Source organism: Anoplopoma fimbria, chromosome 4 (assembly GCF_027596085.1).
Source record: "Anoplopoma fimbria isolate UVic2021 breed Golden Eagle Sablefish chromosome 4, Afim_UVic_2022, whole genome shotgun sequence".
NCBI classification, from domain to species: domain Eukaryota; kingdom Metazoa; phylum Chordata; class Actinopteri; order Perciformes; family Anoplopomatidae; genus Anoplopoma; species Anoplopoma fimbria.
This window is the reverse complement of record NC_072452.1, coordinates 18,534,451-18,559,395: the sequence shown is the minus strand read 5'-3', so window position 1 is coordinate 18,559,395 and position 24,945 is coordinate 18,534,451. Positions and strand designations below refer to the sequence as shown.

The window sequence follows — 24,945 nt, the reverse complement described above, 5'->3', positions numbered from 1 at the left end:
TAAACAAACAAATGCTCAACAAACCAGAATATGTTTTATATTTTACATTCTTCAAAGTAGTTGAATGAGAAGGTGTGTCCAAACTTTTGACTGATTCTGTACATAGTAAACTAGCTATTTATAGGACACTTATGCTGATAGATTCAAATGCTGAAGACCATTTCACAAATTCTAACCCAAACCACAAAACGTGTTACAGCACCAGTCAATGGTTTTCCTATAAATTCCTAATGTACAATGTACATTACCAGTCAAAAGTTTGGACACACCTTCTCATTCAATGGTTTTTCTTTATTTTTCTTTATTATTTTTTCTACATTGTAGATTAATATTGAAGACATCCAAATTATGAAGGAACACATATGGAATTATGTGGTAAACAAACAAATGCTCAACAAACCAGAATATGTTTTATATTTTAGATTCTTCAAAGTAGTTGAATGAGAAGGTGTGTCCAAACTTTTGACTGGTTCTGTACATAGCAAACCACAAAACGTGTTACAGCACCAGTCAATAGTTTTTCTTTATTTTTATGTTTTTCTACATTGTAAATTAATATTGAAAACATCCAAACTATGAAGCAACACATATGGAATTATGTGGTAAACAAACAAATGCTCTTCAAAAAAAAAAAAGCACAATTTTATAAACACCACACATGTTAATACTCTCTAATTATTTTTTATTTATATATATATACATTTATTATTTATTTTATTTTTTAAGAAGAAAAGGTGCATTATGTTTTCTCCGCAGCTCTTATTGTGAAGTTCGGGAATGAGCCCGGAGCGGAAGTGTGTCTGGTTGTTGTAGCTCTCTCGGTGTCGGGGAGGAGGAAAGCCCTGGCTGTGATGCCTCTGGATGATGGCTGCTTTCGGGATCCTAAGCTACGAACACCGGCCCTTAAAGAGGCCCCGACTCGGCCCTCCGGACGTCTACCCCCAGGATCCAAAGCAGAAAGAGGTAAGACACAACAACGTGCAGTCTGGAGGTGCAGGAGTGAGGATTTATGGAAGAAAGGATTTTAGCCGAGGAGCTAACAGGAGCTAACAGGAGCTAACAGGAGCTAACAGGAGCTAGCCTGTTAGCTAGACGGCTCGGGCCTAGCAATAACAATGAACAGCTCCTGGGTGTCAGTCTGGTAGCCTTCTCCACAGCTTCCTCGGGCAACAACCGGGGTTGTTACCCATCGTTTCCCATCAACTAGTCGGTTCATCCTGACACAAAGCTGGGGAGCTGCCCGGGGTTAGCTCTGTGATGGGACACACTGGATGCTTTTGATGCAACCAGTCAAACCTGCACAGCTAAGGTTCTCAGATAACTGATCTGTGCTCAGTTTTTAGGATTGGAGTTTGGCCTAGCTGGTCTATTATTAACCCAGAGGATAATCTGTTGATGGAGATGGAAAACTGACTGCTTTACTCTGGGATTATTCTGTCAGTGTTGCTGCAAAAACCTCCTATAATGACAAATATTATATGTACAGAACCAGACAAAAGTTTGGACACACCTTCTCATTCAACTACTTTGAAGAATGTAAAATATAAAACATATTCTGGTTTGTTGAGCATTTGTTTGTTTACCACATAATTCCATATGTGTTGCTTCATAGTTTGGATGTCTTCAGTATTAATCTACAATGTAGAAAATAAATAAATAAAGAAAAACCATTGAATGAGACTGGTACTGTAAAGGTTCACATCATTGCTTTTACAAGAAAATTTGCACTATTTTGCTTGAAAAAGTTATACGATTTATAGATTTTCAAAAGAGCTGCCATTTCATTTTCTGTCAATTGGTTGGGTGATTGATGGGACTAAACATTGCTCTATATCTATCACTCATTAAAACTATTATAACTATAATTGCACAGTGTATTGTATTGCACAGGTTTTTAGCGTCATGTGGTCTACTGGGAGCACTAAGTGTCCTATAAATTCCTAATTTACAATGTACAGAACCAGTCAAAAGTTTGTTCACACCTTCTCATTCAACTACTTTGAAGAATGTAAAATATAAAACATATTCTGGTTTGTTGAGCATTTGTTTGTTTACCACATAATTCCATATGTGTTCCTTCATAGTTTGGATGTCTTCAATATTAATCTACAATGTAGAAACAAATAAAAATAAAGAAAAACCATTGAATGAGAAGGTGCGTCCACACTTTTGACTGGTACTGTATAAATATGGTCATTTCCCTGTTGTCTGCAAACCCATCTAAGCACATATGTTGTGTTTTCTCAAACTACCACAAAGGTTATGAGATATTGTAGATTGACACTAGTAATTGCATGAATTTCTTCATAATTTACACTGTAATCTGTGTTTGTTTCAGGATGAGCTGACTGCTCTGAATGTGAAACAAGGGTTCAATAACCAGCCGGCTGTGTCTGGGGATGAACATGGCAGTGCCAAAAATGTCAACTTCAACCCCTCAAAGGTAATGATCCTGGCACTGAAGCTCATGTTAAGCCACGTTACTTGTTGTAGATCTGTGTGATGGATTTGCTCGTTATACATGTTTACCTCAATGCTTTACAGATCAGCTCAAACTTCAGCAGCATCATCGCAGAGAAGCTGCGTTACAACACGTTTCCAGACACGGGGAAACGTAAACCGCAGGTCAACCAGAAGGATAATTTCTGGCTCGTCACAGCAAGGTCACAGAGCTCCATCAATAACTGGTTCACGGATTTAGCGGGGACCAAACCTTTGACACAGCTGGCTAAAAAGGTAAGAACCCGTCTTGAGTCTGTAAAAGCCATCTTTGCTAAATGAAAAGTATGTTTTCTTTTCGTTGGTTTATCTGGCAGTATAACGGCTGGAGAAGTCATCTACACTATTGCATTGGCCTCACTGTCTTGCTTGGCTGGTTTATCTTTGTTATTCTCTGCCCATTGATCTGCTGTGCATGTTTTTCATTTCATTTTTTATTTTATTGTTTTCATGTTTTCTTTTGCTGATTTACTCTATTTACATTTGGAAAGGTCTGGACTGGAAAACATTACAATTTTCACCCATGTTCACAAGAATATTTCAAGCATTTTCTTTGTTAAAGTATAAAATAAAATAACGTCAAAAACGATTACACCTATATGATTAACAGTAGTGATAAGAGACTCATTTGTACGTCAACAAAATGGGCTTTTTGGTTTTGTCTGTCTTATTTAAACGCATTCTAAACTGTTCAACATTAGCATATTGAATTCACAATTAATTTAGCATGTTACCATTTCTAACTGTTGCTACTGTATGTATTAAATGCTACCATGCTATCCTGCTAATGTTACCAGGCTAGGCTACATACAGTTTAGCCTGACTGGGACAAAGAACATCTTAGACTGAAGAAATTTAGCCAAGTTTGACAATGTGAAGACGCCCCAACGTAGTCTCTCATAATGAGCAGAAGAAAATGATTTAGTTTTTCGATGTGTAATAAGCATTATACCCTGAGGCTATATACATATATATTTTTTTAAGCTGATTTTAAAATATATTCATAGAATGCAGATATATCACTGCATGTTTACATTAATTGTGCGAAAACCATAGTTTTGCAATGTTAGCTTACAAATATAGCTTCACTTATTGTGATCTGGCGAGGATAGATATTCAGAAGTAGCTAAGAAATAAGGTGTGGAGTAGAAATGTACGTCTCACTTCTTTGTTAGCCAAGAAGAGAATAAAAAATGATAAAACAGTCCCCAAACTCTCCTCGATAATTCAATTCAACACCACAAAACAAGAAGAACAATGTAGAAAAATCTATGTAATGCAGTGTTTTGGGAATTTCCTTCTCTAATCAGCCCAATTGATGCTTCTGTTTAAAGCAAGTGTATTTATTGTCTGTTCGAGAGTATTGACCAGAAACACAATGAATACCTTTGTTTGTTAGTGAAAAGAGGTTTTATTGCTGTGAGATTTAAACTCAGAAATCTATGGTTTATAGATTGTCTGGTGCTTTTTAAAAAAATGCATTATCCATTATTAAAGAGTGCTCTTACAAGTGTTAGCAAACAGGTCTTGTAGAATTAGTACATCAGGTTAGATTAAAGGTGAACTTCCTATTCATCAATGTATGACGGCCCTTTATAATTTACAATTACGCTACCATTTATGTATTTTCTCTTATATTTAGCCTGCATTGGTACAAACATATTTCATTGTTTTCTCACTACAATAAACAATGATTTTTGACTTATTTCAGATGTACACCAGTTCCAGGTTTTGTGCTACTTAATTTAGACCACAGAAGAAGTAACATCATGAAAACACAGCATATGACTTTAGCTGAAATTGTCGAGTTTATGAATGCAATTTCTCCAGTCCATTGATTAAAAGAAATGGTTAAGGCGATCTCAGAATGGAAATACAATCTAGCTTAAATGTTTATTTTATTGCAACAGTATTTTGAAGCCTGTATTTACAAAACTTGGAAGAAACATGTCCAGCAAATGTTTATGATTTCTCCCATGGTTTTTATTTAGCATTTTCGACTCTCACAGTCGGTTAAGATGTAAAGTGTTTGGAAAAGTGATAAGCGTTACTCTTGCGATGATAAAACATTTAAATAAATTACTTTGACCTTTTCTGTTTTTTTTCTGGCTTCCTTTTTCTTTCCCTTTTTTGTGTTTTGAATTTTTTTTTGCATGTTTTCATTGTTTCACTCAACACATGTAATGTCTTTGTCACAGGTTCCAATCTTTAGCAAAAAGGAGGAGGTGTTTGGATACCTGGCCAAGTACTTAGTCCCTGTCATGCGTTCAGCATGGATGATAAAGATGACCTGTGCGTATCACGCAGCCATCACAGAGACTAAAGTCAAGAAGAGGCACGTGATCGATCCTTGTATAGGTAAGCAAGTGATGTTGACCGTTGGTGAAGCAGTGAGGGTTCGGCTGTTTCTTACTGTTTGTGCTTTTATGTTTCATATGTACTGTTGGTGAAACACTATTAAAAATGAAACATGATCTGCTTTCCTCCATGGGAGTAGGACTGGTTTCTTTCAGTATAATATGTTCTTCCTGGCATTTGTTCCACTTCTGTTGCTTTAAGATGCATATCTGTGTCTGTGTGTGTAGAATGGACTCAGATTATCACAAAGTACCTGTGGGAGCAGCTTCAGAAGGTGGCCGAGTTTTACAGACAGTTTCCCAGTCAGGGCTGCAGCTCACCACTACCGGCCACTCCTGCTGATGTGGAGACGGCCATGAAGCAGTGGGAATACAACGAGAAGCTAGCCATGTACATGTTCCAGGTCAGTTAACATGATGCGGCGTAATAATACGGTACTGTAATCACATTTTTTTTCCAGTAACACAGAGTAGGGTAATGCAAAACAATTGATCTTCTCTAAATATATTAATTACTATTGTGCTGAAAATATTGCTGCAGGCATTCATTGAGAAATGGAGACTTGTTGTACGTCTGCTGTAAAAAATGTCTTTCAGACAACTTCTTAAGAGCTAAAGTAATATGATTATTTTTCTCTATGATTAATCAATCAAATAATCATATTACGTTTGGGGAGAGTAATTCAGGAAAGGAATTAGTAATAGATTTCATTAACTCTAGGTCTCCACATTAAACACAGTAATTATCGTGTGTATCTACTTGATATTAAGGTGTGCTTGTGTTTGGTTTCTGTGTTCAGGATGGTATGTTAGACAGACATGAGTTTCTGACATGGGTCCTGGAGTGTTTTGAGAAGGTCCGACCTGGTGAAGATGAGCTTCTCAGACTTCTCCTGCCGCTTCTGCTACAGGTATGCTCCCTCTATCTATTTATTCTAGCATTCAAACAGCTGTACGCAGTCACGCACACTAGGTGTTATGACATGCTTCTAAAGGTGTCACCAATTCATCATAAAGCAGTTGCGTGTCTTCGTCCACAGCACTTTGGTGGTGTTGACCTTTTCTGTCAGTGGCCCACAGGGGGGGCCCCCACAGCCCTTCATTTTGTGTCTATTTCCAAAGTGGACTGCTGTTAATGGACACTTGAGTGCTTCGGGTAATGCTGTGAATCTCTCCTCTGTCCCGCAGTACTCAGGGGAATTTGTACAGTCGGCTTACTTGTCACGGAGGCTGGCTTACTTCTGCACACGCCGCCTCAACCTGTTGCTAAGCGACGGGAGCCTGGGCCCTGGCACAGGAGGGCATCCAGCACACGGCATGTTGACGCAGCAAGGTAACGCTCTGCCCCCGACACCGACCTCTCAGCCGGCAGGTGGGAACCAGCCCCAGACAGCTTTCACCGACTTCTACATCTGCCCTCAGCACAGGCCTCTGGTGTTCGGGCTCAGCTGCATGCTACAGGTATAATGTCTTCACTTTGACGGATACACGGACTGTAAAATGTTAAACAAAACCTAAAATTCTTCACTTACTAATACTTATTCTATTTTTTTGTTATTTGTGTCTTGTTATTGTCCCATCAGAGCATAGTGTTGTGTTGTCCCAGTGCTCTGGTGTGGCATTACTCTCTAACAGACAGCAGGAACAAAACTGGTTCACCTCTGGACCTCCTGCCCATCGCTCCGTCCAGTTTACCGATGCCAGGGGGCAACACTGCCTTCACACAGCAGGTAAGGCTGTCCTTGCAAACTGGAGGGGTTTTAATTTATTTAAAGCCAATGATTGAAAAGAAAAATATATCAAAATACAAACACTATGTACTCCTACACAAACGTATACTTACATTGCAAACCGCAACTTACGGATCTGAAAAATGAAACCAACGCACTGCTACTTACGGCTGGCTTCAAAAGCGAGTCAATCCCCATAGATAGTAACCCCCATGTTACAATGCCCAACTGAACCAGATAAATAAACATGTTTACAGCCTGTAGCAAGCGTGTTTTTGCCGTGTTATGCTATAATCTTTTTCTACTTCTACAGCATTTCTGCTGAATGCATTCCAAGATAAGATGTAGATGTGTGATTATACAACAAAGGTGTTTTAGTGGTTTTAACATTGGTTTTGTTTATGTGAGATATCAGGATGATTTTTTCTCACCTTCTCTTTCACCACAGGTCCGTACAAAGTTGAGAGAAATCGAGGAGCAAGTAAAGGAGCGAGGCCAAGCAGTGGAGTTCAGGTGGTCGTTTGATAAGTGTCAGGAGACCACAGCAGGTTAGAAAGCTGTTCCTTGAGATTTGTTTAGAGCTCATACAGCAAGCTCAGTGTTTGAGATGAGTTCTGTAATCTGTTGCCAGGGTTCACCATCGGGAGGGTTCTCCACACCCTGGAGGTTTTAGACAACCACAGCTTTGAGAAGTCTGACTTCAACAACTCACTGGATTCCCTGTACAACCGAATATTCGGGTCGGGCCAGAGTAAAGACGGCCATGAGGTAAGGATCGATTCCCCTCACCTATCTATTTTTATCATGTATAAAGCATGGAAAATCCTGAGATATAAACGATATATGAACAGGCAACGATCAAGTGGATTTAAAACTGTGCTGATACTATGTGATAACTGATCATCAGGATAAACACCGTGGCCTCAAGCTTCTATTTTTAGCCGTATTGTCTCATAATCCATTTCTGTCCAGATGTCACCAGATGATGACGCCGTGGTGACCTTGCTTTGTGAATGGGCTGTGTGCTGTAAGCGCTCTGGCAGACACCGGGCCATGGTGGTGGCCAAGCTGCTGGAAAAGAGACAGGCTGAAATAGAAGCTGAGGTAAGAGACACACGTCCCACTGTGAGTTATTGCCACATGGTGCCGTCTCTTCACGCTTGTTTTTCACAGCTAAAAACTGACTTCAGTAGTGATCAACTTAATTTCATGCTCAGGCGTCCAGTCGGCTAAATCATCACCACCCAAAAAAGTTGTGTTTAGTTCTTTCTACATATATTTTTTGAACGGGTCGGGCATTTTTTCTGCACATTTATCTTCCAACATTATGTTGTGCAGCCTTCATCACACTGCCAGGAATATAATACTGGACAAGAAGAACATTTGTTGTTTTTTATTTAGGGAATAAATATTTTTTGTAACAAAACAAGTCTGAGTGTAGAAAATATCTGAAATCTTAATGAAAAATGATAATATCAATAATGAAGTAAAACATGGACTTAGTGTCCTTAGAGGAATACAATACCCAGTTAAAAGATAACATGGTTACAACGAGGGTACTAGTCCTGAATAATAGCCCACCAATAAACCTTTGTTATTAGTCTGAACAGTGCTAAAGTTTTACAAATCAACAGACTACTATGTGCATGAATATAATTAATAGTTTGCATTATCTCTGCATTATCTCAGGTTCTGCTGAACCCTGAAATGAATAATCTTAAATCCATAGGTTTGTTTTTTAGTTCCAATGACAGTTTATACAATATGAATTACTGCTGGGATCCACCACACCCTCTAACATTGCAACAGCATCTAGAATTACTAAATCGGCATCTGTAGACAAACTGTCAAGTGCTTATGTGCCAAACAACGTAAAGAAAAGAGTGAGGATACAAGTTGCTTTAGTACAGTATAATATAAAGGTACTTTACTTTATTTATTTTCAGACTTCAACGATATCTTCTGACATAAAAACAGCTTAAACCCTGCCCTCAAATTATATTTACAGCAAAAGCAATGCCATATAATGCTTGAAAAGTGTCTGAAACTACTGTTAGATAAATGAATGATGTGCACTTTCAGCATCATGGACAGCTCAACATATAATTAATTCAAAACAGTTGCCTTAATTAAAAACTGAAACAATGACATTTCTGCTCTGGAATGAGACGCCTCGCCCTTCTTGACAACGAGAATAACTAACATTGAATAGCACTTTGAGTTATGCATCAGCTGACATTTGCGCCTGGAGCTCGGTTGAACTCAGATGTGTTTGATTAGCTTTGCGCGCCAGAAACGTCTCTCTCCAGTCGCTGCAGGCACAGTCGCCACAATACATATATTTATACATATTTGATATGTTTAATTTAAGTTCTTGCTTGTAGTTTGTTAACAAGGTTTCTACATGTTGTACTCGGAGATTGTTTGCTAAATGTTGTGTGTCTGGTGTGTGTTTGTTTGCAGAGATGTGGTGAGTCTGAGGTGGTGGACGAGAAGGGCTCTGTGTCGTCCGGCTCCCTCTCAGCCGCCACGCTGCCCATCTTTCAGGAAGTACTGCTGCAGTTCCTCGATACTCAGGCCCCCACACTGAGTGAGTCTCTTTCTGTTTTTTTTTTTATACATTTCCCTGTGGCTTTTATTCTCAAATGTGTCTGTCTTACCCTGGTATTTCATTACCCAGTGCATATTTATTCTAAATGATTAGGCGAGGGAAACCGGCTATTCAATTATTCAAATCCCCCTTTTTCTCCTCTGCAGCGGAGCCGGGGAACGAAAGTGAACGGGTGGAGTTCTCCAACCTGGTCCTGCTCTTCTGCGAGCTCATCCGTCACGACGTCTTTTCCCACAACATCTACATGTGCACGCTCATTTCCCGTGGTGACCTGGCGTCGGACTCGCACCTGCCGCGCCCCCGCTCCCCCAGCGACGAGCCCTCCGATGAATCAGAGCGCAAGGAGCAGGACGCCGGCAGCGGTGTCAAGATGGAGGCATGTTGGGGGGCATCTGTTGTTGGTGTTGTGGAGGGTGATGAGTAATTTGTGCAACAGTGTAAAGCAACAGCTCAGTGTAAAAGGGTAACAGGAGGTTATTGCTTGTTCAACAGGATACCGGTCTGTCGGAGTCGATGGAAATTGATCAGAACTCCAGTGCTAATTTTGATGAGGTACACACACAACATTTTATATTTCCTTTCATAATACATGCATAGATATTCAAGTAAAACATTTTTGAAAATGTGGAGGTCCTCATGTGTCTTTTGAGTGAAATCCTTTCGTTTTGACTTGCAGATGTTCTCTCCTCCGATGCACTGTGAGTCTAAGGGGAGCCCCTCTCCTGAGAAGTCAGCTCCAGAGCAGGACAGCAAGGCCGGCTGTAAGGACAAGGGCATGGACCCTGCGTTCCCTCAGCTGTACGAGCAACCTCGCCACATTCAGTATGCCACTCACTTCCCCATCCCTCAGGTAAGAGAGGAACTCAAAGCTTGGCATTTAAAGAGCCCAGAAAATGACACTTCTGGGTTGTTATGAATCCGTTTCCTGGCAGCTTGTCTGAACAGGAGGTGTTTCAGCCATATTTTTCATGCATCTGACAGGTCAGATACAAGCTGCGTAACGGTTTGTGTTTTAATGCATTATATGTGAGTAATCATAAAAAGGGCTGGGAAATATATCGATTATATAGAAATCGGGATATGAGACTTGATTTTGTCTTAGATTTGAATAATGTAATACTGTTCTAGTTGTTCTATTGCCTAACTTTTGTAATTTTATCCAGTTTACTGATGACTATTTATCAAAAAACGAATCTGTAAATACTTTGTGAAAGCACCGATAGTTAATTCTTCAATATCGTCACAATATCGATATTGATGTATTCGTACAAAAATATTGGGAAATTTGATTTTCTCCTTATTGCCCAGCCCTGATCACAACCCACAAGACTGATTTTCTGGGTAGCATAGCATTTTTTTACCCTTTTATTTTGCTTTATACGTGCAACTACAGTGAAAGTGTATTTTCACTAAAAATGCGATTGACCTACACTCGACACTGAGCCTGAATGCTTCGTGTGAGAACTGAAGCTGCTGCTCTGCTAACATGCTGATTTAGGATGTTAAAACATTATGTTAGAATCTACAAGATTTTTTATCTGAAAGTTCAGACTATTGGTAACGCTTCACTCCTTTTACATTGAATGTAGTGGTGTTGTGGACAAAAATCTTCATTACCAGAGTAATACTGCCTAATAAATAATTTAAATCTAGCCTGAAATGTTTAAATATTAGATTACAAACAATTATTCAAGTTTTATGATTAGTTCATCGACAGAAAATGTATCAACTAATAATTTATGCATAAATTAAGTAATAGGCAAAAATAACTAAACAATGACATACTTCCAGCCTCTAAATTGTGAGGATTTGTTTCTTCTATTGTGGTACACTGAATATTTTGGGGTTTTGGGCTGTTGATAAAAACAGCCCATTTCACATTTCACCATCTTCTAATATTTATAGAAAAATAAATTTCTATTCTTGTGGTTTTACATTTTTCTTAAATTGAATCCTCAGACCTCGTCCCATCTGTCTGTCCCAAATTGTTTCTCTTGCTATGCTGCTCAGGTGATCAGGTGCATCAAGTTTAAAAGGATCATTTGTGTGTCTTTGTCATTGCCTTTAGGAGGAGAGCGCCAGCCACGAGTGCAACCAGCGGTTAGTGGTCCTCTACGGTGTGGGCAAACTGAGAGATGAGGCGCGACACACCATCAAGAAAATCACCAAAGACATCTTGAAGGTGCTGAACCGCAAAAGCGAAGCAGAAACAGGTAACTGTGTTCCTCCCCTTTATCAGCTGTTTGACTGAAAGCTTAATGTCCTGTGTTTCCCATTTACTTAAGTTTTACATTACCTTAGCTGCAGGCCAGCAGTTTGTCTGGAAAAACAAACTGCCTTTTCAATTTCACTTCAGCTCCTTTTCATTGATTAATGATAAAAATGTTGTCATGAAATTACTTTGCAGTCTTTAAATGCATCCACCAGTTTATTGACTGGTATTTTTTACTGCATCTCTGCATAAAAATCAAACAATAGATAATGTTTTACCAGACGGCAGTTTTGAACACATGAGCTATATCATGCTTGGATGTTTGTAAATCTTTGTTCACATGCAGGCTTTCTCACTGTGGCCATTCCAGCTGTATTTAGCCACTAAATCTCCATCTTTAAAACCATTTAACTGTGCTCCCTTTCCTATGTCCTTCTTAAGGGAACAAGCTTTTTTCTTTCTTTATCGACCCCCAGGGGGTTTGTATCACTCAATCTTCTTTCCACCCAATTTCTATGCTAAAAGCTCTCATCTGTTCACAGCCACTTTATCTCATACATAGATACATGTGACCTTATTAAGGTGATCTTAGTTTTTTTTTTCAGAGATGTAATTGCATAGATTGGAGTGTTTTGTCTCACCTTATCGCATTCCTGTGAGCTGATGATGACCTTCAGCTCACAGTGGAGTTTCTGTTAAATGAAAAATACCATTTTCCTTTTTCTTTAAAGTGCCTTTACAGCAGTGTCTTTTGCACTGATGCTTCAAATCTAAGGAGGCTGGAAATAAGATAGCAGACCATAGACTTAACTCGATTTCATGGCTGGCCTGTTCAGCGGGCTGGAAGGAACACAGTCGATCCGTGTAGAGTTGCTGCTCTCTCTCTTACTTTTATACTCCTCTCTTTTCTACATACACAGAAGGGGAGGAAGGACAAAAGAGGAAGAGGAGTAAGCCGGAGGCCTTTCTCACTACAGAAGATATTTTCTCCAAGTTCCAGCACCTCTCCCACTTCGACCAGCACCAAGTCACCTCCCAGGTTAGACCAGGAAACCTTGTTCTTTCATGTCCACATGTTTCAAATGTTAACTTAATTGTATGGGGACTAGCCACAGGGTTTATTAATGCAAATAACTTTAGCTGCCTAAAACAGAAGACCTCCCAAGGTGACTAATTTGAATGTAAATGTAATTTGAATATATTTTGATTTCTCTTGAGACGTCTGAATACAATTTGAATGTATAATGCACTTAGGTGACTGTCACTTAAAGAACGCTGCAGAACGTAATGTATTCAGATTTCCCAGTAGGGGAGTTTGTAATGCAGAGTGTAGTTGATCCTAAATTCAATACTATCAAAAATACAAACATGAAACACTGGAATTGAAAATAATGTACAATTTAAATTGAAGTGCCTTAATTCAAGTATAGCAGTAATCCCATGGTCAAGTCTCTATGGGACAATTTAGATTTAAAAATGGCTGTGGTTGTGTTGGCGCCCATATTTGTACCAAAGGAATAGGTCTTCATTTTATTTGCTTTCTTGTGGTGAATTGGATGAAAAGTTTGATACTGCTCTCATGTTTGTCAATTTACAAAGTACGATACTTTTACATACAGAAACTCTACTTGTATGTCGCCTGTAATGACGTAGCTTTAATTACCATAAATAAAATAATCCCTAGCACCAAGAATTGAAGTCATAAATGTCAAGTAAACGGAATTTATGAATACATAAAAAGGGCCTCAAACAGAGCTTTGAGCCGCCTGTTTTCTCTTTATAGTTTTTACATTTCTTTCTACTTCCTTTCCTACTGAGAGAAATGATTTGTGATTGGCCTGCTAGTTTTTCTAATCTTGAATGGAGGTTATGTCATCTCATTTTAATGATGTATATAGCAGAGGAAGCGCACTCACGGCTTTAAACATTTAATAATCTAACCATTTACTGCTAACTAAGCTAGTTAAAGTGAAGTAAATTTTAACATAAAATATAATTTGATTTGGATTCCACACACTCATGAAATCAGTTATTGGAAAACTTGTGTAGTGGGTTAAGAATAACAGAAGAGAGATATTTGTTCCCACTTTAATGACCTTAAGACAACATTTGAATGGTTAAAATTCTCTTTCGATAGTTTTTACCTTCATTTGTCCGGTTTGTCTCCAATATCCAGCGTCCAAAATAAGATATTTTGGAATTGCTTAAATATTGGTGCTTGTTTGAAATGTAGACTGTCTGTGTTGGAGTTCTGCTCGGCATGCAACATGTTGTTGTGTTGCAGCCCAGTGTTGGGACCAGAGATGTAAATATTGTTGTTTTTCCATGTTAATAATGTCTGCAGGTGTCCAGAAATGTGCTGGAACAGATCAACAGCTTTGCCTTAGGGATGTCCTATCTCCTGCCTCTCGTCCCGCACATCCAGTTCATCTTTGACCTCATGGAGTACTCCCTCAACATTAGTGGCCTCATAGACTTTGCTATCCAGGTATGGGCAACTTCATCACTGATGTCATTGTACATGGATAAATCTCTTTTTTTATTCATCACCGTTACCCGTGTGTGTGTCTCGTAGCTTCTGAATGAGTTGAGTCTGGTGGAAGCCGAGCTGCTGCTGAAGTCGTCTAACCTGGTGGGCATCTACACCACCGGCCTGTGTCTGTGTATTGTCGCTGTGCTGAGGAGGTACCACTCCTGCCTCATTCTCAATCCCGAGCAGACCGCGCAAGTTTTTGATGGGTATGTCACTTACAAGTTTTGATGTTTGTATAAAGGGTTCCAGATTTGAACTATTGGTCCAAATCTGGAACTTTTAATGCTTTTGTTTTGTAGTTGTTACTGAGATTGAATCCCAACCCTAAAGGCATTATAACCAGGGTACAGAAATGAGTTAATCTTGTAATTAAAGTCGTAAAAAGGATGTTTAGAGTTTTAATGACAAATTAAAGAATTGTTAATTAAAGAAACTTACACCTTTTTTTTTCTTCTTCCTTCTTCTTGTTCAAGTTACTGCCATCGTTGTTCTATCCAACTGCTATCTCTGAGCCTCATTCGATGGTCCTTAATGAGATTTTTTATTGTCAAAGGACTGCTGACCCGGCACTTCAGTTCCCGATCGGTGCACCACTAGCTGTTGTTTGTGACACTACTAATTTAGGAATTTTTGCTGATTCTGCTGTTTCACTTAAAAGTAATTTTGGATTAAAGCATTAGCTATATGCCCGCAGTGTTAAAGATAAAGAAAGCTTATATAAAGCCCCTAACTAAGGTAAATGTAATTAGATCGCTTATACAAGAGACACGGCCTTTATGCTTAGGCGTTTCCCAAAATGTCTGACTTTTCCTTTTAAAGCATGAAGCTGAAGGGAGTTGCAGTTGAATCATGTGTGTAAATGTGTCCTCAGGTTGCGCATCGTGGTGAAATCAGGCGTGAACCCGGCAGACTGTTCCTCTTCGGAGCGCTGTATCCTGGCCTATCTGTATGACCTCTACACCTCCTGCAGTCACCTCAAGAATAAATTTGGCGAGATTTTCAGGTAGAAAAAAGATCTTCACCTGTTTTGAAAATGAATGTTGCACTAACGAAAATTCACATTTAGTCTTTTTGTCAAATCCCTTTTAAGGATCATTGTTTGGAGAAAGAAACTGCCATAGTTCAGTCCAGACATAACTCCTCAATCTCTCCTTTGTGTCCTCTCTCAGTGAGTTCTGCTCCAAAGTGAAAAACTCCATCTACTGCAATATCGACCCGTCGGACTCCAACATGCTTTGGGATCCTGTGTTCATGATGGAGGCCATTGCTAACCCCTGTGCCCCCAACTTCAACCACTCCATGGTGGGCAAGATCCTCAACGACAGTCCAGCCAACCGCTACAGCTTTGTCTGTAACGTGCTCATGGATGTCTGTGTGGACCACAGAGACCCTGAGAGGTGTGTTATTACCTGTTTTTTTTTTGTTTTTTTTACATACACAAATGTTGTGTTATGATGTCTGTATGGCTCACATGACTTCAGTTTCCACTCTTTGTTTTTTACTTGTCATTCAATACCGTATAATGTGCTTTCAGGGTGAACGATATCGGGATCCTGTGTGCAGAGCTGACGGCGTATTGCCGCTCCCTGAGTGCCGAGTGGCTTGGCATCCTCAAGGCTCTCTGCTGCTCCTCTAACAACGGCAACTGTGGCTTCAATGATCTGCTGTGTAACGTAGATGTAAGTTGGGGTGTTATATTTCTTAAGCAAAGGGTCAATGGGAGTCCTGCCGTTGGAGTTATTGTTGCACCTATTTTCTGTAAAGTATGGCTTTGACACTTACTTTTATTTGCTTGTAAACGCACTATCATTTCTGTTGCATTTTATGTGACTCAGTTTTAATAATAATTTCAGCCAAATTAGTTTTTACTTTTACCATATGTCTACCTTAATTGAATTCCACTATAATCCAAATGTAATATTCAGTAGCGCTCCGATTACAGTAGCTTTTCTCATTTCACAGCATCATTTATAAGTTGATCTATGTGCTCTCGTCCTTCAGGTTAGTGATTTGTCCTTCCATGACTCCCTGGCAACCTTCGTAGCCATTCTCATTGCTAGACAGTGCCTCCTCCTAGAAGATCTGGTTCGCTGTGTGGCCATTCCTTCCCTCCTCAATGCAGGTAAGGATTATTAGAATTTAAATTGTAAACGTCCTGCTTTAGAAAAATATGTATTGTAGTGCAAACTGACAAAGGGTTTTCAGATCATCATCGTCCAATGACACCACTCGTCATGTTCTGAATTACATTTCATTTGATTTTAAACCAGATGTTATTAAAAACTTTTAATGATATATATATATATGGAACAATTTCCTCATAGAATATAATTGTAATTTTCTGGTAGGGGGGGGTTACCACAGCGTATTTGATCTGGATCCATGAAGCCTCGGTGCGTTTTGAGCACTTGCCAGAGACGTGCCTCCCCTCTCCCCACTGTTAATCTCTTTTCTCCCAGCTTGGAGACAAAGCCCCATTCAGCCGTGCTGTTTGGTTGGGTTTGGCTCATTTTACAACACAGCCACACATGCCAAATGCCAACAGCTCTTGCTTGTGGTAAACGCTTTGTTCTCGATCCCTCTGTCACGACAACAGCTCTATGAAAATTCCACTTCATCCTGACTGATGAGAAGTCTATCTAGGACGAGGTTTAAATTTAGACGTGTCACTTCTATGTGTAGCCCATCCAGAATATGTGAACCTGTGAGTCTAAAGTCTAACCATTGTATGTGTGTCCGAACTATCCTTCAGCCTGCAGTGAGCAGGACTCTGAGCCAGGAGCCAGACTCACCTGCAGGATTCTGTTGCACCTTTTCAAGACGCCACAGCGCAACCCTTTCCCCCAAGAGGGTGTGAAGTCAGGTAGTACACACAACCAGAAATCTTTTTGCAGCGTTTCAACACATTTTTGTTTTCACCCTGTTGAGACTTTTTTTCTAATACTGGTGTTATGACTTTGCAGAAAAATCCTCAGTTGGTATCCGGTGGTCTTGTGATCGCCACCTTCTTGCTGCCTCTCAGAACAGCATAGTTGTTGGAGCCGTATTTGCTGTCCTCAAAGCTGTCTTCATGCTGGGTAAGAATCTTTGTAGTGCTGTCATACCATTAAGTTGAAGGTCAGAACCAGTTATACAGAAAATTCGTTTTAAAAACAAAAACTCTGCTTCGTCTTCGTCACAGTTGCCTCATGTATGTGATCGCTTCTCTCTGTGTTGTCTTAGGTGATGCTGAGCTAAGAGGCTCAGGACTGTCACACCCTGCCGGCCTCGACGACATATCTGAGGGGCGCAATGTCTCCATAGAAACGGCCAGCTTGGATGTCTATGCAAAATATGTTCTGAAGACGATCTGCCAGCAGGTGAGGATATGATATGAAATGGGTTTAAAGATATGGAACCGCAATTCACACACTCAGTGTGAAATGGAAAAGGTGAAAATGAAGCTACTGAGATTACTAATTGACCTATTTGAAACAAATAGCTTTTTGCTGCACAGAGCTATGAATGCATGCTTTTTTTTCATCAGCAATCTTGTCTTTTCTTTCTAAAAGCTTTCTTGGGAACACACATAAACAATGAACTTTCTATTTTTGCTCACAAAAGCACTACCTGTTTTCTGAGCTACTTGTAAATGCAGTGAGGCGAAGATACATAAAAGGCGAGAATGAGATCATTTTCGGCATCAAATGTCATAGACATGAAGGCCAGAGAGAGAGAGAGAGCGAGAGAGCTGGCAGTAGCTCAGAGGGCCAGACATGCTCTGAGACCTCAAGAGACTTCAAACACATTTTCTACCCAGCAAGGCTCCAGCATGTGCAGTTCTATTCCTGAGAAATGTCCCTTGCCCCGCCTAGCTTGAGTTTGAGATTGAGGATCACTGAAGTTGTTGACTTCTATCATATTTCCCACAATGCCACCTTTCCCTCTCGTGTTTCTTGCAGGAATGGGTTGGAGAGCGCTGCCTGAAGTCTCTCTCTGAGGACAGCAGTGCCCTCCAGGACCCGGTGCTGGTAAACATCCAGGCCCAGCGGCTACTGCAGCTCATTTGCTATCCACACCGCCAGCTGGACACTGATGATGGCGACAACCCTCAGAGGCAGCGCATCAAACGCATCCTACAGGTCCGGAACATACAGAAATTAACATAGTGTTTAAAATGTACTTCCATCTCTTTGCTTGTTCCAGAGAATCAAACTTTGAGTACATTTTTTTAGTTTAAAAAGTACATCCAGCATGTTGGTAGACCTTCCCTGATGCTATAAAGTCGTCCTTCGTCAACCAGAGCTGTGAGGTGTTGCTGCCCTCTTCTGACTGACTCCGAATTGAGGAAAATGTCCAACCAGTGCAATGAAGTGCACATATTCATAACAGGCTTCTGACAAGAGAAAGAAAGAAACGTACATGACTAACTGTATTTTTATCCTCTTTCCTAGAACATGGACCAATGGACGATGAGACAGTCATCCCTGGAGCTGCAACTGATGATCAAACAGAGCACAAACAATGTAATTTGCTTCTTTCAGTGCTTTTTGTTTATAGAACTAAATATCAATGCGTAGTTTTTGTCATATAAATCGGAATATCCCACATTTATTTTCCAATAGGAGCTCTACTCGCTCTTGGAGAACATAGCCAAGGCCACCATAGAGGTGTTTCAGAAATCAGCTGAGATGAACAGTAACCCCTCAGGGAATGGAGCAGCGGCACAAGGTGGCTCCGCCTCCAACAACAGCGCCACCACCAAGATGAAGCCAATTTTAAGGTGTGTATCTTTGAGTTTCCTTTGCATTGGAATTTTTCAGGAACATGTATTATTCTTACACAATGTAAATGTATACTGTCATATATATATTGAAGGCTTAAAATGTTGGTTTGCCCTGTGTGCTGCAGCTCATCAGAGCGGTCAGGTGTGTGGCTGGTTGCTCCGTTGATTGCCAAGCTGCCCACCTCGGTTCAGGGCCACGTACTGAAGGCAGCAGGAGAGGAGCTGGAGAAAGGACAGCACCTGGGCTCTTCCTCACGCAAGGAGAGGGACAGGCAGAAACAGAAAAGGTAAGGGTCATATTTTCTTCAATACTGGAATAAATTAGATTTCATCTGCTAGTTCAACAAGGTGAAAATCCTTTGGTAGCGTCGGTCAACTGTATGGAAGAATGGGCATTTTCATTTTGTGCCACTCTCACAGGATATGGAAGCTACAAAAACAAATTTACCCAGCTATCTGAGCATGATTTGTTCTTTATTAAATTCTGTATTTCTTTTTCCCTTTTCAGCATGTCTCTGCTGAGCCAGCAGCCATTCTTGTCTCTGGTGCTGACCTGCTTAAAGGGGCAGGATGAACAGAGGGAAGGCCTTCTCACCTCCCTCTACAGCCAAGTGCAGCAGATCGTTACCAACTGGAGAGAAGACCAGTACCAGGACGACTGCAAGGCAAAGCAAATGATGCACGAGGCTCTGAAGCTCCGACTGAATCTAGTATGTAACCTTTTCGTCAACACAACCAGCCTTACAGCACAACATCCCTGGCTATATAAAGTCCATCTATAATGAGTCTCGGTGTCACAGATACCAAGAAATGGACCTACTTAATCTTAAATCCAACATTAGGTTTGATCAAACATGTTAGGAGACTGACAGTATTTGTTCCTCTCATAACAAGGTGGGTGGCATGTTTGACACGGTGCAGCGCAGCACCCAGCAGACCACTGAGTGGGCGGTACTACTCCTTGACATCATCAGCAGTGGCACAGTGGACATGCAGTCCAACAAGTGAGTTTTCTCTGAAGAGAAAGCCCCATTCAACACATTACTCCTCGAATTGAACACTTCAGTTATTATTCCTGAGCACAATTTTCAGTCACTTGATCCACCTGGCTCTTACGTTTGTTCCTCTCCAACAGTGAGCTCTTCACAACGGTGTTGGACATGTTGAGTGTGCTGATTAACGGCACACTGGCTGCCGACATGTCCAGTATCTCTCAGGGCAGCATGGAGGAGAATAAGAGGGCCTACATGAACCTGGTGAAGAAGCTCAGGGTAAGAACAGCACACCTTTCTCACTTCTGTCTGAAGATGTGATCACACTTCTAAGATGTAGTGTTTTCATTAAATGGTTTTGTTGATCTTTAACGTCAATTTGCTTTTTATTATTCTTTTCTTTAAAGTAACCTTGAGCAATATCACTTTCACCTAGTGTGCAAAAGGCTTTTACACTTTAGTCAGGGTTTATTTGAACTACATCTGTCTTGATTAGCGGATTCTTCATGCTGGAAAATATTTTGAACAATATACTCATGTAGAAAAATAAGACAAAAAACTTCACTTGGTCATTGTAAAGAGAGGCTTTTCATTAATGTTTTCATAATGGCTCTTCTCCTCCATGTACCCATTTTACTTCCACAGAAAGAGCTTGGCGATCGGCAGTCAGAAAGTTTGGAAAAGGTTCGACAGCTTTTGCCGCTGCCCAAGCAAACCCGGGATGTCATAACCTGTGAACCTCAGGGCTCACTAATAGACACAAAGGGAAACAAGATCGCTGGATTTGAGAAGGAGGTACGCTGTTTCTCACACACGCTGATGAAACTTGACATCAACCTGCAAAGTTACACACATTACAGGGTGATTTGTATCGCCCAGTCAAACCAGGATGTTATTCCTCCAGTAGACCTATAAATAGTTGCATAATGAGTTGCTTATCACATTGCTCATACTTCATGTGTATCTTCAAAATCAGTTTGTTTTAAAGTTATGTGAAATAATTCCCAGAAAAATAATGCAGCTCAAAAAGAGAAATTATTAAGTTACAGCTAAACCGTAAAAGACTGTTTCATGGGTAGACAAACAATATGCCATACAGCCATAAAACATCAACATTATTGGCTTTTGTTTTTCAGAGAACTGCTGAAAAGGTCAACATTATCTTAACATGCTGAACTTGTGTTAACTAAGACTGCTATATCTCTGTGCTTACCCGCCATCAGGGCCTTCAAGTGTCAACCAAACAGAAGATTTCTCCCTGGGATGTGTTTGAGGGTCTCAAACACTCCGCCCCGCTCTCCTGGGGCTGGTTCGGTACGGTCCGCGTGGACCGCAAGGTCACCAAATTTGAGGAGCAGCAGCGTTTTCTGCTCTACCACACCCATCTGAAGCCCAAACCTCGCAGCTATTACCTGGAGCCCCTCCCCCTGCCGCCAGAAGAGGAGGAGCCCCTGACTCCCGTCTCCCAGGAACCAGAGAAGAAGATGATGGAGGCAGTGAAGCCGGAGAAGAGTGTGCCCGCTGTGCCCGCTGACTCAAACAAGAAGAAACCCAGCAAGAAGAAGAAAACTCCGACTGCCAAGACAGAGGTCAGTTATGATAAAGAATAATATTATTTTACTGAAGTCATTCTTTAAATGTTTGTTTCTTGAACATAAGTTGCTCCGATCAGATTAAAAAAGTTGTATATCTTCCCCTTCCTCTCACTAGGACTATGTGAACCGTACACCCGGCGGTGTGACCTATGGGACTAATATGCCACCTGATCTGATGCAGAACCACCCATATGGCAGGCTACCATACGGCCAGCAGGCCATGAGCATGTACACACAGAACCAGCCTCTACCTCCAGGTCAGTTCATTGCATATTCTCTCTTCATTATCAGTAGTAGTAGTAGTAGTAGTAGTAGTAGTAGTAGTAGTAGTATGACACACTGGTTACACCACTGAAACAACAAAATACCATCTGGGATTGTGGTTTTACCTCATGCGTTTCTCCTACAGGAGGTCCGGGTTTAGAACCTCCATACAGACCTACCCGCAACCCACAGATGAACAAAATGATGCCCACTCGGCCCAGCTACCCAGGCATGATGCCCAGTATGCAGGGAAGCATGCCGGGCATGATGGGAATGGACAAGCAATACCAAATGGGTTATAAGCCCCAGTCTACTATGGCACAGGGCCAGATACTGCGGCAGCACCTACAGGTCAGACTGGTGAGTCAGTCCGCACTGACAGGTCACACTGCCCCTTGTAGCCAGGTAGCATTGACAAAGAGCAGTAGGTAGTAAGACGGACCAGATATGGGAAGTTTATTCTCAGTTTTATTGTTGCGCTAATTCAGTTTGTAAGTTTAATGTATGAAGAATAATATGGTTGTGTTAAGGGAAAAAGTTGCGATCAAATACTGAGAATCCTCTCTTAATAGCTGGAAGATTTAACATTTAATATTTGCTATTTGCTGATTTACTTTTTCTCCTTTCAGAATCAGAGCATGATAGGGCAGCAGATTAGACAAATCACACCCAACCAACCATATGCGTCAATGCAGGCATCTCAGGTAAGTCTGACACCTATTTTGAGAAAAACATATATCATCAAACACTCTTAATTATACACACTAATGATGAAGAATTTTAAAAAAGCTGTTGGAACAGTAATCTGTTTTTTTTGGGTTCACTACGTAACTTATCCTGACTTCGACCCTATCAATGAATGATCAACATTGCCTCACTATCAATGAATGATCAACATTGCCTGTCTTTGTTCAGAACATATCTCAGGGCTATACCACATACGGATCACACATGGGGATGCAGCAGCATCCGTCCCAGGGTGGTGGTATAGTTCCATCCTCCTACGGGAACCAAAACTTCCAGGGCACCCATCCTGGAGCCAACCCGGCTGTGGTGGATCCTCTTAGGCAAATGCAACAAAGGCCCAGCGGTTACGTACACCAGCAGGCTCCCGGCTACGCACACAATATGCAGAACACGCAGAGGTCGGTATTGTCTTGCAAGAAAGGCTGCTTCTTTTGTTAGCTGTTTGGTTAGCGCTTAAAACTCCAATTGCAGAGAGTTGACTAACTCATTTCTCTGTTGCTGTGTGTTGAGTTCATAATCCTTGACTTCATGTTAACTGCATTGTTAACTATATGTCTTCCTCCTGCCCTGTAAACCTCAGGTTTGCCCACCAAGCAATTCAGCAGAATCCCATCATGCACGGTCTCAGTCACATGGGAGGCCAGGGCGTCCATCCAGGCTTGAGGCCAAATCCGATGCTGACAGAGCAGCAGCAGCAGCAACAGCAGCAGCAACAGGCAGCACAGCAACAGCAGCAGTACCTCAGACAACACGCAATCAGAGTATGTCCCTTGATAAATAGTTTATTCAGGTCTTTAGCCATGTTTTGGCTGAGTTGTTTTTTTTCACGGTTAACTTGCAAGGTGAAAAGGATTCAGTTTGTCTGCATTACTTTTTACATTTTCTGTAACCCTGAAGCTACGCAGTGCTTTACAAAAAGTTACACAAAGAAAGTCTGTACCTCAAACACCAACCAGTTTGTCTTCTCTACATTTTCACAACAGCAGCAGCAGGTTCAACAACAACAACAACAACAACAACAGCAGCAACAACAACAACAGCAACAACAGCAACAACAACAGCAGCAGCAGCAGCAACAGCAGCAGCAACAGCAGGTACAGCCCCAGCAGGTTCCTCCTCAACAGCAAGTTCAACAGCAAGTTCCACAGCAGCAGCAGCAGCAGCAACAGCAGCAGCAGCAGCAGCAGCAGCAGCAGCAGCAGCAGGTGTCAGCGGTGGCACCACCAGGGCAGCAGCAGAACCAGGGCCTGGGCATGCAACCACTGCCGCCCCAGCAACCCATGGTAGGTCCAGTCCATGTGACGGGAGGTTGTTAGTGGGGTGAGAGTGTAGTGAGACTCGTGTTAGCAAACGTTTTTAGTAGTAGGCTCCTTCACATTAAGTTTTAGTGCACAGGCATTGGTTGATTTTGATGTATTATTGTTAATATATTCATTTCTGCTTTACATTTGAATACAAATATAGCTAGTAGTTTTGCATATTTTAGCCAATCATTTATTTTAGTACTTTATACAAAATATGCTTGCAAAGACTAGGAAGATGAACAAAAATGCAGTTAGATGTTTTTATTTTCGTCATTTACATTGACCGTTTTAGGTCATTTAGGAAGCTTCGTATATATGTGCATTCAAGACACTGACACCCAGAAATAAAACGACTACGTTTTTTGCTATTCAACTCCAAACCTCCTTAAATGCTCCATTAGAAGTTTAGTGAACTCTGCGAGTTAATTCTGCAAGTTAATAATGGCTTGCTAAGATGATTCATTTATTATTGTCTTTATTATCAGGAATCAATCACAAAACTACCAAAAATTGGTAGTAATATTACGTATGCAACTAGTTGGAAATGGAATAAAATGTCAGAAATTGCTAAAATAACGATGTGTGTATCTCTGTTTTAGTTCCCACGACAGGGAATGCAGCAGACTCAACAGCAGCAGCAGACTGCAGCTCTGGTCCGTCAGCTGCAACAGCAACTTTCAAGTGAGTCAGGAACTTTCAAACATCATCCCCACAATGTCATCGTTTCCACCTCTGTCGTTGACAAACAACAGATTTCATGTTTATAATAAAACGTTCCCTCTCTTTTCAGATACACAACCAGGACAGGGCACCAATTCATATTACTGATCGTGCTTGTTCATAGTATGGTGTGAAGAATAGGCTCAGCTCTGTAGATCGACAGATAAATGTGTCCAGTCCCGTGGGGGCTGTTAGGAGGAGAGACCGTTCAAGGCACAGAGGACCACCAAAATAATGAACCAAATCCCATCCTGACCAGTGAGGCACCGATCAGAAAATATCTTGACTTCAGTCGTGTAATTATGGATGATCAAAGGAGGGATCCTGCTCGGAAGTTAACAGATAATGGTTAATAATGGAAAAGTCTATGTAAAAAAGTACCAGAAATTATAAGAATAATGCAATTTTTTATTTTATTTCAATTTGTACAATTTTTTCAGTTTCGTGTATTTCTCATTAAAAAATCATGTCAGTTTTTATGTCTTGTACTTGTGTTGGCTGCCTGTATACTGTATTTGAAAACTGTTAATGAAAACTTTCATGATAAAGTGATAGAAAGAATTCTTATATCCCCAAACAAGGCTGCTGTCATACAAAAAACTAAAGATGAAAGCTG

The 24,945-nt window shown here is 40.8% G+C and overlaps 1 protein-coding gene across 2 annotated transcripts; it reads left to right on the top strand.

The window, feature by feature from the left end:
- The first annotated feature begins 749 nt into the window (after positions 1-749).
- Positions 750-24,490, top strand: med12 (mediator complex subunit 12). Of its 2 annotated transcripts, none has more exons than XM_054598075.1 (43): positions 750-963; positions 2,339-2,443; positions 2,545-2,736; positions 4,698-4,857; positions 5,085-5,260; positions 5,657-5,767; positions 6,045-6,317; positions 6,440-6,586; positions 7,035-7,134; positions 7,218-7,354; positions 7,559-7,690; positions 9,050-9,176; positions 9,344-9,573; positions 9,690-9,749; positions 9,874-10,047; positions 11,266-11,410; positions 12,330-12,448; positions 13,754-13,897; positions 13,985-14,148; positions 14,814-14,945; positions 15,112-15,339; positions 15,477-15,621; positions 15,944-16,064; positions 16,695-16,805; positions 16,906-17,019; positions 17,165-17,301; positions 17,884-18,063; positions 18,376-18,447; positions 18,547-18,704; positions 18,833-18,994; positions 19,216-19,417; positions 19,602-19,711; positions 19,843-19,978; positions 20,345-20,494; positions 20,923-21,288; positions 21,410-21,551; positions 21,704-21,909; positions 22,188-22,262; positions 22,474-22,703; positions 22,886-23,066; positions 23,289-23,588; positions 24,209-24,290; positions 24,400-24,490. In XM_054598075.1, exons 1-43 carry the CDS (start codon positions 862-864, stop codon positions 24,435-24,437), a joined length of 6,576 nt encoding a protein of 2,191 aa, XP_054454050.1. In that variant the 5' UTR covers positions 750-861; the 3' UTR covers positions 24,438-24,490. The 2 variants fall into 2 exon arrangements, with proteins under 2 accessions (XP_054454050.1, XP_054454049.1); XM_054598074.1 differs by having other exon boundaries at positions 21,704-21,918.
- Positions 24,491-24,945: the final 455 nt, after the last annotated feature.